General features: G+C 39.4%; 1 protein-coding gene across 1 annotated transcript in view; it reads left to right on the top strand.

Moving 5' to 3' along the window:
- Positions 1–14564, top strand: part of LOC140236664 (rapamycin-insensitive companion of mTOR-like) — a 112415-nt gene that overhangs the window by 57947 nt on the left and 39904 nt on the right. The window contains exons 7-9 of the mRNA XM_072316583.1: positions 3466–3635; positions 4606–4673; positions 5725–5789. Of these exons, the coding sequence (XP_072172684.1) occupies positions 3466–3635; positions 4606–4673; positions 5725–5789 (303 nt within the window). The remainder of the gene's footprint in view (positions 1–3465; positions 3636–4605; positions 4674–5724; positions 5790–14564) is intronic.

The following is a 14564-nucleotide window of genomic DNA, read 5'->3' as shown; positions in this document are numbered from 1 at the left end:
TTATAAAAGGCTGAGAAAGCACAAGTTGGCTCTTGTAACCAAAAACAAGATGTTTTGACATGATTTTTTTTCGCAGGCCATTGCAGTGGAAGTATTCTAAGAATAACGTCAAGCTGTTGAAATGTTCCTTTTTTGAGGAGCTGCAGAAATGTTCCTTTTTTGAGAAGCTGCAGTACTGCCGGTACATACACTTCACACCAAGTTGCCATGGCAACAGTGATGACGGGAGTTTGATAACATTCGTTGGTCCATCAATTTGGGAAAACATTCTCTACTCTCAGTATGTTTGAATGGGTAAATACAGGGTGTGGCTGTAACAAATTTCAATCATTCGTGCAATGTAAATCTTTGAGGGAAAGAGATCCAATAGAGGTACGGTATGGAAATACAGTAACTGTAATCCTATTAAGGTCCTGTTTACCTTTGGGAGCAATGATTTTTAAAATGTTCAAGATATCACATTTGATGCATCACCATGTGTAGGTCAGTTGTATCACAAAACATCCTCCTACCATATAAAAATTTTGCAATAAATCCTGAAATTATAAGGAGGTATCACTGTTTTTCTCAATAAACCATAACTGTAGACGGTTCAGTCTGGAAACATTTTTTTATTACAACTATTGTTCATATTTTGTGTATTTAACAATACTTCATACTTAATAATTCATGCATTTCACTTGGCAAAACACTTCCAGATTCAGGGAGATTTAAAAAGTATATCAATACCCTGAGTAATATGTTTGCTATAGTTGTAAAATATACACATTTTTACAGTGGTTTCAAATTCTAACTCACATTTTAGAACTATTTTGAAGCACTAATGTGGGTTTTTGTTTCATTTGCAAATGGTAAATTATACCTTTAAAAAACAAATTAACATTGGGAGAGAGGTCAGTAAGTTGTAATTTGTCTTCTTGTCATGTCTGTCTGTCTGTGTCCATCTCCATCATCTTTTTTTTTTTTTTTTTCACTGAGACAGTGAGCTCTTGTCATTCTCCAGATAGTAAACATTACATGTAGATGACATTCTGATTATCTCTGTTCTCTATCTGATGTTTTCACTGTCAGATTTGCTATCATAAAACTCCACAGTTCTTTTCTTTTGTGTTTTGTGTTGGGAAGGCAGATTGATATTATTTTTTTGACAAAAAGTTATTTCCTTGGTATTTATTCATTTATTCTGTTGACCAAATTAATACAGTTAGATTTATATATTTGTGTTATCTTTTTCATCTGATATCTGTTTATGTGAATTATTTATAGGACAGTGTAGCAAAGTAGCATTGATTAGCTCTTGTAGCACATAGAATAAAGATTATCTAGATATCAAATATTGTCTTTATTCATCGGATAGTTTATTATTGTTATTATTATTATTATTATTACTATTATTATTATTATTATTATTATTATCATCATTATTGCTGAGGTACATTGATGACTTGAGTACTAGAATAAGATTGTCTGCAGAGCATTACCCAATCCAGTTTCTAAACCAAGGTGTTCCTTTAAGATCAAATTTAACTGAGTTCTGGTCAACCCATGCTTGCAGCCATCAAATATTTCGTAATTAATCAACCACATATGCCAAATCGGTCCCCGTCGCAGATTGCTCCGAACAAGGGGAGCAGGCTCTGTAATTAGCTTTAATTAGGTGTCTTTCCTGCCATTAACCAGTGCATGCCTTTCGGCAGTCCAGGGTGCTCTGATGCTTGCACAGTCCTGATAGGTATAAGGTAGGACCAAATTTCAGGGCAAGATACGGGGATGAGGTGAAGCAGGGAGTTTGCCACATCTACACTGTATGTGTATGTAGCTAGAGAACGTGACTTCCATTTTGATGATTCAGAGAAGATGTTGGGGCCTCGCCGCACGTTTCAGTGTGTTTTGGTAGTATGCAAGTGTTTGCTCTGATATTCTCTTGCATCGTCATGATACACATTGTACATGTACAATGACACTGAGTATATATTTTAGTAGGTTTGTGGTCTCATGTAAATCAGGTCAGTGAGAAATTAAGCATTTGATATCATGATGTCCAATAGTCCAGTTTTGGACATCAAGGGCTACTACATGAGATATCCCCTGCAGTTGCCTATGGACTGCTTGATCAGAACTTGCTAAACTCACTGACATGCTCGTTAATGTTCATCTCACTTTCATCAAAACTATTTCTTTGGAAGGAAGAAAAAAAAAACACACCAAATAAAATGGAGACAGGAACAAAGAAAAATATGAAAAAAATATATATATCCTGTTCCTTTTTCTATAGCTAAAGATGTTGATAGGCATTGTGGCCATTTATTCAAGTAGAGAAACAATGGAAAAAGATAAATGCTGTCAGTGTTAGATCATGCTTGCTTTCAATTTGCCATTATTGCTCAATAGGAAGGAGACTTTTATTATGTGCAGGATATTTACATGTCCATGAATACATTCCCAATAGCTTTGACAGAGAGTTGTAGTTCATAATTTAGGACAATATCCTGTCCATGTGTGCCATTGAATGAAGTACAGGGGTGGTATTCTGAACACTGTTATAACTCTGTCGTAACTTTTGTTGTGAGTCTGCCAGTTACAACACTGCTAAAGCAGTTTGAAATCAGTATTCTGAGAACTGTTTTGACAGTGTTGTAAGTCCTGAAAGCCACGCCCACATCAATAATCATATCCAATAGGAAATGTTGTTAGAAGTAGCAACAAAGGCATTCTAACCAATAAGATTGCTCTCTTCTTTAAAAGGCACCTTGCTTTAACTATGTGCATTTTAACAAACACATGTTCTGTGGTGTGTGCACAAACTAACAATGATATGCGCAGGCAAAGAGAGTGCAAGATAAAACGCAGTTACAACAGAAGTTACAACAGAGTTAAAACGGTGTTCAGAATATCAATTTGTTACAACAGACTTTAAAACAGAGACAAAATAGCTTCAGAATACCACCCCAGTGCATTTGAGGTATACAACAGGTATTTAAATGAAACAAAGAGTTAGAATAGTCCAGAAAGTTTTCTTGATTTCAGTAGAGTAAAATGGATGTAGATCTGGGGCCCGTTTCATAAAACTTGTCATCAGTGACAAGTTATCATAGATGTGACAAGCTACTGAAATCCTTGCATCTGATTGGCTGAGAGCAAATTTGTCATAGAAATGTGGCAGTTGTCACTGATGACAAGTTTTATGAAACGGGCCCCTGGTCTGGCAAATACAGTAATACCAAACAGTAACATACATAGACATAGTACTTTGCTTTATAGGAATAAGGAGATTTAAAGGGTTTGTCTGTTTTTACTTGGTTACCTATAACAAAAAGGTAGAACCCTACATATGAGTAATGATTGGTACAAAAAAACCTATAGCATTGTACACATTATCTAGTGTCTGTGGCACAGGAAGAGTTAACCCCATCGTGTATTCTTTTTCTCCCTTCTTCTTGCGACTTTTGTCCCTTCCGCCCATAGCCGTGTTGAACCCCGCCGCCTTCGCTGCTGCCCGAGGCTTGGGCGCCCTCGTGCGGAACATCCTGGACATGCAGCTGCTGCGGATCAACGAGGCCGTCATGCTCACGCTGCTCCATCTCCTCAACCACCCCGCCAGCCGCCGCTTCATCCGCTTCAAGGTCGACCTCGAGGTGAGTGATGGGGAACGCTGCACCCGAACGAGGGCGCCGTTTCCCCGTCATCGTCTGTTGGGCCTACGGAGAAGAACACTCCTCTTCTCGGAATTCTGACTTTCTCATTCAATGGCGGCAATTGACTGTGAAATAGACAGTGTTAAAGGGAAGCTGCACGCTGTGTATAAGTTGACATTTGACAATGAAAAATTCTAACAATGAAGTTTAAAAAACAGGGTAGTAACAGTTTCCATGAAATCTTACAAAATATATGAAAGTTGTACACAGTAAGAGGTCAGAAATTAGTCCTGTCAGTCACCACCACATACAATGCAGCTTGGGGGTATTCATAAACCATCCCTTTTCAGTAAGTAATACACTTGTACATCTCCTGTAATGTAACCCTCTCCCCTGTATGAATTCATTTCTGAATGGGTTACATTGAGTAGATCAATTGATAAGACTTAAACACGTTGTTCATAGTTTTTTCTAATGTGTTTACATGAAATTCTTCTGTGATCAAATGTGTGCAAATATTGCAGTCATTCACAAAATATTAAATTGTAATGTGACGTAATCATGAGGAATCCTACTGTACATTGTGTCCCCACCCATGGTTGATGCTACTGGTCGATCCTGCATAAAACATATCAGCATGTTTGTATGATTGCTACCAAGCATTCTTTGCTGATGATCCCAACCTCTCCAGCTTTTATAGTGTGGTCTGCTTTGGTTGCTACATGTAGGAGTTAAAGAGAAGAATGCTTGTGGTTGAAAACATGATAAGTAAAGCTGTTCATATTTCTTGATGTGTGCAACAAATATGCAATACCTTGCCTCTGTCTGCAGATGTGAGCATTCATTTTTTATTTCACATTGCAGCCTAGTGTATAGTTGTACATGTAGGTTATCATATCCAAGAGAATCGCAGCCTGTATTGAGTTTGGTTTGTGACTACACATCTCTTTCTCTTTTTTTCTCCATGCAGCAAGTGATAGCTCCCTACACAGACTTCAACTACAGACACACCGGGGAATCCCCAGAATCTCAAGCCAGGTGAGGTACCCCTCTCCCCCCCCCCCCCCCTACATCCCCCACCCCCTCTCAATTCTCTCCCTCCCCTCCTTTTCCATCTCTGTTTGTCTGTCTGTCTGTCTATCTGTCTGTCTGTCTTTTCTTTCCTTTCTTTTCCATTATAATACCTTTCTCCCAGTAGCAAAGCTAGGATGTACCTTTGCAAGATATTCTTGTGCTCTGGGATGCCTTAAACCTGGACATTATTGGGGTGTAGTCAGGACACTCATTCGTCAAAAGTGGGCAGCTGTGTATCATGCTCTGTGTCTAACCAATTTGAGATTTTATAAAGTTTCATACAATGCAGTCATGATTGGTTATGCAACACTGCACACTGGTACTGGTCCGATGGTCCCTGACCAGTAAAAGTCACTGTCGGACCAGTGATTTTTTTTTTTTTTTTTTTCAGGAATGGACCAGTAAAAATGGGGAAAAAAATGGGTACCTACTGGTCCGACAGACAGGTCAGACCAGTAGAAAAAAAGGGTTAGTGTGCAGCCCTGGGTTATGTCTTGTCTGACTGATATTGCATACAAAATAAACAAGCTGGCATTGAAAGTGTGAGAATCTCTCTGTCAGTTTCAGATCACACACATTCCATCATTCCATCTGATTGCCCTTGCGTAGTTGTAACACCTTTTAGTTATTGCAGAAGCTTGTAGAAGGCCATAGGAGTGCATGTTGCCATTCATAGATCTTATACTTCCTCTCCCCCCTCCCCCCCCCCCTCCCCATTATGTATTAGCCTGTACTTACCTTGTAATACTATTCTCTGCAGGTCATATCATACAAATCTGTTTAAGCTGCTAGAAATCTCATTGTCTTCATTTTAGGAATTCTTGCAAGTGTGCTATCTGAAAATGAATGATCTATTTCAAATTTTAAATTAGTGTCTTTACCTTGCTCCTTAACTTTTATTGCGTGACATCAATCAACACTGTTTTCTTAGCATGTAATTATTGCCATGATCTAGCACACCATACTTACTCTTGTCACTGTTCTTATTTATTTACCATTTCCACTCAACTTGCAGTGAGAAGGAGGCGCTGTACCAGGCAAGCCGCATGGCCATCATTACTCTACTAAGATCATGGCCGGGTGAGTACTCAATGGGGGCAAACGATCCCAGTCCATTGTTGGGGGGGGGGGTATTTTACGTCAAGTAGAGTGAATGAATGTGAACGCTTTGGTAGCTTTCATGTGTAATGACCTTTGCAAGATTTGGTCCTGTCCTTGCCGGAAAAAAAAAAAAAAGTGTGTGTGTGTGTGTGTGCACCGGAGACACGTACAGTACTGACATTGTGACTGAAAATACCGTATGGGCAAAATCCTCTTAACAACTGACATTGTTGCAGTCTGGACGTATGTAGGACGCCTACTGAGACAGCAAATCCCATCCGATGTTCGGGACTGGATGACATCATGTCTCTTTTTGACAGCAAGATGACTATTGTGTTCTGAAATTTCTGCTATCAGCTAGCAAAACCCTTTTCTCCCCCCCCCCCCACCTCCCGCACCTACTCTCCCCTTCCACTCCCCTACCCCTTCTCCTCTTTACCTCCCCCATCTTTATGATCTACAACCCCAGTATTGATGGTGGTCCTCTCGTGTGTCTACTGCAAGTCAAGTACAGTGTTGTTTGTAGCCTCTTGTAGATGAGTGGACAAGCGCCAGACAGAGAAAGAGAGAGGGATAGAGAATTAGGTAGCTATCTTATATTCATTCACAAGAGTAGTAGTTACTTGCTTGATTGCAATGAATTCAGGAATTATTGTCAGTTTTGAAAGTGCATGATTATTTTGTTGTTGTTGTCAGACAAGGTTTTTAAGAGTCATATTTAAATAACTAATATTTATATAGCGTCTTTTCTATACAGACTCAAAGTGTTTCAACAAAATACAAAAAACAAAAATATTTGCTAAACAAAATTAAAGAGAGAAAGAACAAAACAAAACAAATAAACAATGACTTTAAACTTTAATATTTAGTGTCTTTACAATCCGTCTTCGCAATCCATTTTTCAATCCTAATGCATCAAGCGTCACTACAGCCTCAGAAGTGAAAATATTATTTCAAGAGGAAAAAATAGATTTATTTAGACCCAGATTGACCCAAAAGGAAAACTTCATAAAATGTTAGGTGTAGCAGATAAACTGCATATAAAAGCAGAATTTTAAAGATTCATCCAAATCTGAAATGTGTTTGGAACACCATGCATCTGCAAAGTGTTCCAAAATCGTAATTTTGAAAAGAAAGAAAGAAAGAAAGAAGAAAAATGTATGCTGGATATTGTACCTGTCGGCTTGTAGGACTGAAAGGAGATTAATCTGGTCAAAGTCTGAATGGCACGACACCCTGTAATGTCACGTTGGAACCATGATGGGCTTAACTCAACAGATATACTACTACTGTCATGTCTTCTTCTTTTTTTTTATCAGACGGCAATCTTAGATTATTTTGCCTGAGCAGAAGAGAAGAGCACAGATTTGCATTGTGTTTCGGGGTTCTACTTTTATTTTAATTTGTTTGTTTACTTTATACCGAGAAGTCTGCATTGGCTGCGGTTCCTTTACTGATTAAACCCTTTTTTGATGAGTCAGAATCCTTGAGCTCACACATAAAGAATCATGACTAATGACTAGATTAGTTCTACTCCCATGAGCAAGAGTACATTAGGCTTATATAAGTCCCGTTCACACATACCCAGAATTCAGTGATTTTTGAAAAGAGATTTTTGTGACGCATTTGCAAAAACTGCTACTTCTTGTGCTTGGACACACACAAAACAAAGGCTATAAACTCGCATGATTTGTAAACCATTCCAACATGATTCTTTTTTTTTTCTTTTTGGAGAAACTTTCACGATAATTTGTTGCATTGAATGTGTAAAGGACATGCAAAGAAATCATCTTTTTTTTTTTTTTTTTTTTTTGCTGTGTGTGAAGGGTGGCAAATAATTTTTTTTTGGGGGGGGCATTGCAATGCAAAACTTGATAATTCCTGTGTGCAATTGCTGTTAAAGAAACAAAAAAGGAGGAGGAAGACAGGAGCAACAGAAAAAAAAAAATAACAAACTTGCTAGACCGTGGTAGTCACTTCTCAGATCCCCCTTTGCTGACGCCCTGTGTTCGAAGGGTGCTTCCCCCTTCCGTTCGAAGAGTGCGTACCCCTGCGGCTTCCAAGGTCCCCGAGGACAAGGCCTCCTTGAGCTCTTATAAGAGAAGCAGCCATGGCCTCTCTCGTGCATAAAGCTGTATCTGAATTTTCCCAGAGGTATATCATGCGCAGAAGATGCTTGGTGTACAAATAGCTTTTGGAGAACAGCGTCTCCAAATAATCCCTCCTGTTGTTTTCCTGACAGAAAGCAGAGAATTTTGCATGTACTTAATTCAGTCACATTCATTTTCATTGCCTTGAGATATTTGACTCTTTCTGTCTTGGTCTCTCCCCCTCTCTCTCTCTCTCTTTGTCCCTCCTTACCCCCCCCCCCCCCCCCCCCCATTGAGTTTCCTTTCTTCTGTAACGATGTTGTCATACCTGTGATTCAAGTTTGGTCACTCATGTTTTGTGGTGTGGAGCTGACATGAGCGCACCGCAGTGTCGGATATCTTTAGATGGTATTCATTTGAAGGCTCATTAGACATTGTATGTCCAATACATTCTGGCCAGATGATCGGTTTTCTTCTCTCTCTCTCTCTTTCTCTCTCTCTCTTTTTCTCCAACCCCTCCCTTATGACATCATCCCTTATGACATCAACTTCTAAGCTCCATGCTACAATCTCCCAGCATTCTATGGCTACCAGGACATACAAGGAGAAGAAATTATCAACTGCTTTTATATGTTTCCTTCTCTCTCTCTCTCTCTCTCTCTCTCTCTCTTTCTCCCCTTTTCTCTCTTCAATTCTCTTTCTTCCCTGTACTATAGTGTACATATCAAGTATAGGTTGTATCAATGGTTATATCCGTTCTCATACGAGTACCATGATAAAAATCAAATATTAAAAGGTGAGCTGTTTTGCATAGATATAAAAATATATTCAAAACTTGAATTACACACCTGTATCATAGTACTACGCTGTATGAGTACTACTGAATGTTTTTGTATATATATTTCTACCCAAGCTTCAAAAGTCATGCCAAGATTGGTGTGAAAGACAAAATACTGTCAAAAGGTCACAGATACACATCATTTTGTCTCTGGCCGGCCGCATGACTCGGCGTCATAGACAAAAGATAAGCCGCGAGCCAGCGCTCTGTCATCCACCTTATTTTGTCTGAGGGCCGCTCATGGCGAGCATCGCGTTCATTGAATCACAGTCATTAAAGGTGGAATAGTGGCTTGGCTGCTGTCCAACAGCCAATAATTAAGTTGAGTGAAGTATGTAATGCACACTCCTTTTGTCGGAGCTGTTTTGTTTCAATACCTTTGACGTGTGGCAAGGATATTAAAGCAGCATTATCCCTCTCCTTGGGAGAGAAAAAAAGAAATGAATGACATTCAGTTGATTTGAAATATTACTTGCACATGTAAATCATGAAGGTGATAGACATTCTTATACTTTGATAGTACAGCTCCTCCTCTTCCCCCCCCCCCAAAAAAAATGAGCAACAGCAACTAAGAGGGATATTGCCATGTAATTTTGTTGCTTGCGTTAGCATATTATTATTATTATCATTATTGTTATTATTATTATTATTGTTATTGTTGTTGTTGCTTTTATCCTTATTGTTATTATCATTTATTCTACATTTCAGACATGTGTACATAGACAAACACAAATCATGAATGTGCACACATATACAACCTGTATAAGTCTTTCTTTAACATTTGATTTTTTAGTTTGTCTGAGGTTTTATTTATTTATTTTTTCTTTGGAATGTAACCAGAAAATCATTATAAGCTTTATGGACTTTGAACTTGACTTGACTGTAGTTGCACTTTTATGGTTGTCTGGTGACACTAGAGTTGTGTCGAGAGCTGATTTTCAAGTTTGTAATATATCATTTACTTGAAGTGGATCCTTTGGGACCGGCCACTGGTGATAGGGGTCTGGGGGAGGACGGCGGATTGATGATGTAGAGTCTGGCGCACTTCTGGTCTCATGATTTCATGACGTAAGGCTGTGTGCGCATGCCATTTCGAGATAGCAGAACGTAGGGCAGTGGAGAAGCAAGGGGGCGGGGGTGGGGGAGACTACGATGTGACTCGTGTAGTTGGTCTGTTACCATGGCTGCTCTTGACCGATGGCCATGTGGTCTGGAGATAGGGAGAAGGAACGAGATGCATTTGTAGGTTTTGTGCGTAGGAAGATCACATGACGAGAATCTTCACTAGTGATGGGCTGTGACACGGTAAAAAATGATGGGCTGAACGAATGAATGAATGAATGATTGAATGAACCCTCAAACTCTCAAATTTGCCTCCAAAAATATCAAAGGCTGAAATACTAATAATTCCTGTTGGCATTACCACATCAGCATGAAAGGTTGGATGTAGGAAGATACTTTATACCGCCATTTATGGATGTGTATAGAGACGAATTTGAGAGTCCTCATTTTGATTTACATTTGATATTCCTCTTAATTCCTTGAAAGGGTTTATAAAAAAAAGTGCTACAAAATGGTAAGAACGAAGAGAAAGTAGGATCAGGGTTTACTTTCAATATCATCCTTTTTATTTGTGGCTTCAAACCAGTCACCATGGAATAGTAGAACAGTACACTTTGTTGTTTTTCTGTTGTAGATGATAAGGGATGCAGTTCAGTGGGAGAGAAAGAATAACTTTGAGTTAAGTTTTCAGTAGGCCAGTTTTTGGTATCGCACTACTCACTCCCTGTGCAGTGGCAGGGAAGTCCTGTGACTGGCCTTGGTGCTGTGAAGTCGTGCAGAGCCGTTGCGTGCGTGTCCACTTAAAGATTTGATTGTATCAGGAAATGGGGTTTCTTCTCCCCCCCCCCCATGTGTGTGTGTTGTGTGTGCATGTGTGTATGCATGTGTTTGTGTGTGTCTGTGTCTGTATCTCTTGGTCTCAGGTGTGTCCCTTTAATTGTTTGTTTGTTTGGGTGGCGTGACTCAGTGGCAGTGGACCGCTTCGCCATCGCATTGCCCGGAGCCAGAGCTGGAGCCGCGGGCGAGCCAGGGCTTCCTGACCTGGGGAGTGGAAGCGATTAATTTGGGCAAAACTGGGCGTAGGGTAATGTGTGTGTGTGAGGAGGGGGGGGGGGATGGGGAAGGGGGGCAGAATAAAAGAGAGAAAGGGGAAGGGATGAGGTGACAACATCATTTGTCAGTTTATCCTATACTAACTATGGTAACTTGAACAGTTTTAATGTGTAGCAGTTACATGTTGTATACCATGGTATCAAACTGGTAGTGATTTATGCATCTGTGGGTAGTAGTGAGGGGAAGGGGTCATAAAAAATTGGGGTACACACACTGTATTGTAGTTTGCTGGGGGACTGTAATTGAAAAGTGTTTATGCGTGGTCATCTGATGATGAGTCAGGAGACTGCAGCTACCCAGGAGCTGTTGCTGTTTATTTTCCCCCCTTTTTAATTCATCCGCAAAAAAAGCTCACGAGGATGGTCGGCACAGCAACGAGAGCGATGTTCGTGATGAAACACTGCTCTTTGCCATTTTTTCCTATAGATGTAGACAGGTATAGTCCAGCTTCTGGTCATAATCTTTTTGACGAAGGAAATTAACCCATTTACTGACGTGTTCATACTTTATGCATCCCCATTCGACGCAGGCTGATCCAGATAACCAGATATCTTCCCCAAATCTCGCACATCATAGCATTAACAAAATTGATATTTTAAAGGTAGAACGTAGTTTCCATGCACCTGCAGACACTGAAGATTTTTGCTCTAAAATGGACACATGTGCATATTAAAAAGAAGTGCATGAAATAAGCTGCCATATTGTGATCTTAGCTAAGTAACCACTGAAATGCATAGAAGTTTTTTTTTTTTTTTTTTAAATCTTTCACCCTTGTAGAATGTTCAGTAAAATTTAGTGTTGACAATAGGATAAGTAAAGGACAATCTGCAGTAAGATTACTCCAAGATTTTTTATGGGTTACCTCACAAATTGCTTCACTTTTATGTGACTTACCATATGACAGACACTATACTGGGGTGTATGTTTTTTTTTTAATTTTGAACATCAGCATTAGAAACCATTTCGACCAGGTTAGTTTATCTCTCAGATACCCCCCCCCCCCCCCCCCACTGAGAAGTGTTGTTTATATATCAGTTGCTATACCCATACAACCCCATCCCTTTCTCAAACCTCTAACATTACCAATTGCCCTATTTCATATTTATCTAATTTGATATATGTATTTGCCAAGTATCTATATAAAGCTCACACTTGTCCATTGATTACACATGACTAGACAAGTATCCTTTACTTCGTGTGTTACTTGCAATAATTGTCTTCATCATAAATGACCTTCAATAGCCTTGTGCATGCAAGTGAGGAAAAAAAAATTCAAATTATAACCTTCCCATAAACAAATAGCTAGCCCACGTGTATATGTGTTTGTGTGTGTGTGTGTGTGTGTGTGTGTGTGTGTGTGATGTGTACGTAAACAGAGAATAATATAAAGGAGTATACGATATAACCTTGATTAGCTTGATGTGTTGTATTCCACTCGAAAGCTAAAGTTGGCTTGGGCATCCCATCGTATGCCAAATCCATCATGCAAGATTATGTGAAAGGGTACCACTGTTTATGTTGTACAGAGAAAGGATGTTGTTGCTCGTATAAGTGGAATCTGTGGTTGGATATGCCACTATCATCATCATAAAAGATTACTGGTACTGGTGAGAAAGTGTGCTAATGAGCACGTAGTCGTATGATGAAAGAAGAACAGGTAGAAGCCATAGTACAGTGTGTAAGTGTAATAGGTCAGTGCCATTATCGTCATACAAATTACAAAGTGGACATGAGTAAATGTACAGTGCCAGGCTTTTTATGATTGTATGTACACAATGAAGGGACATTATTGATCCATGAATGTACACTGTACACGTAGAAATGGATTTTCCATTTCATTCACTTTTATGTGATCTATCGAGTGGGATTGGGGGCTTAGGAAATGTTTTCAGAAAAAAAAAAAAAATGTTTTCCTGTAGAAAATAAATTGTGTAAGGTCAGTGGATTCATGACCATGGCATTTTTGAGAGAAAAATAATTGTTCTGTCGTCATGGTGATAAAACTGAGAAGATGCCACAGCATCTGTGTAAATGACTGGAGCAAGATCGAAAGACATCGAGTCTGCTCTCACAGCCAGATGGGGATTAGTGAATCTTACGCGCGTGATGCAGTCTGTAGCGAAATTTGACAACACTCTTCAAATGCCAAATGCAATTATTAAATCGGATGAAACATGCTACACTATACCACGCCGTGCCAATCCAGTGTTTTAGGGCACATCTCCTGGTTGTGGCAAAAACTCTGATGTCACAGTCCCTATCATACGGGTGCATCTCACCTGCTGATCCTTTGACTACACTGCACCACATCCATTTGAAGGCCTAGCAAAGCTAGACAGCAGCCTCAAAAAAAAAGCAGAACAAAACAAAACAACATCAATAGTAGAAAAGGAAAAGCGATAAGCATTGCCTCGCAGACATTATTGGAGTTCGCAAAGTGCCGCACGTGGCAAACCAGCTTTGCTGCAGTCACATGCAACTGCTCACCTTACGATTCTGAGAATTTTTGCGGTAGTTAAAAACAAAACGGATAGAGCAAAATAATATGTAAGGTGATAGACCAAGGCCATATCAATAAAAAGCTGTTAAAACTGCAACAGCATTGACTGCAGACGATTCCTGAGTGATGCTGTAATAGAGAGACGGCAGCGCAATACTCTTGTAACACAACCTGGATTTTTATTGAAGTTCATTCCCGCGTCAACGATATTCATTTCCTTTCTTTATTTCACGCCATATAATATATTTCCTGTTGTGCAAGTTTATGTAAGTTGTAAATCCATGCACTTGTTATTTTTTTCCCTGTATTTTCCCTTTTTTTTTCTTTACTGTGAATCCTGTCAATATTTTTATGGGATATTATTACCACTTTAATGAGAAATTGTGATATCCGAATACGAAGACATGAAATTATAAGAGCGAATCAGAGAAGTTTTGTTGAAATATGACCACGGTTGATATTATATCACTACTGTCTCTCAAGATACATTGTAAGCCTTTCTGTCATGATATTATACAAGTACCTGAAAGAGTGAATTCTTGATTATACAAAAATTGGTTCACTTGAGTAAAAAAAACAAAAAAACAAAAACAAACAAATGTCAATTTTGTGAAGGAAATTATTACTAACGTCGTATCTTTCTAAGAAGTAGAAGTCTGGGACATGTCAAAGTGCCTTCACTCAAAGGAGAATTTATGCCAAGTATGTATTCTGCAGGCCTCGAAATAGGATTTTGGAGGGGCAAGGCCATTTAGAAAAGGGCACTTTTTCCAAGAGGCCAGGGCACTCATACCCCTTTCATAAACTCATCCTCCTATTATCCGCATAAGAATAATGCGGACAATTCAATAAAAAATGCGTTCACAAACTCTGAAAATAATCCGCATTATTTTTACGAGCGCCCGTCCTGAAAAAGGCGGATAATCGTCATGGTGACTGCACACGTCCCTCCTGCAGGAAAGACAGGTGACGTTTGACCGCACCCCGGCAATTATCCACATTGTTTGGGTTTGCGTTCATAAACTCCAAATCTGGTCCCGATGCTGCTATTATGCGGATAATAGAAGGGTCGAAATAAAGCGCATTATTCTTTCCCCGCTCCGATTTTACGACCAAATGTTGCGGATATTATCCGCATTATTGAGTTTATG

The sequence above is a fragment of the Diadema setosum genome, chromosome 13 (assembly GCF_964275005.1).
Source record: "Diadema setosum chromosome 13, eeDiaSeto1, whole genome shotgun sequence".
Taxonomy (NCBI): Eukaryota; Metazoa; Echinodermata; class Echinoidea; order Diadematoida; family Diadematidae; genus Diadema; species Diadema setosum.
Note: the sequence above shows the minus strand (reverse complement) of the source record. Positions and strands in the feature narration are given on the sequence as shown.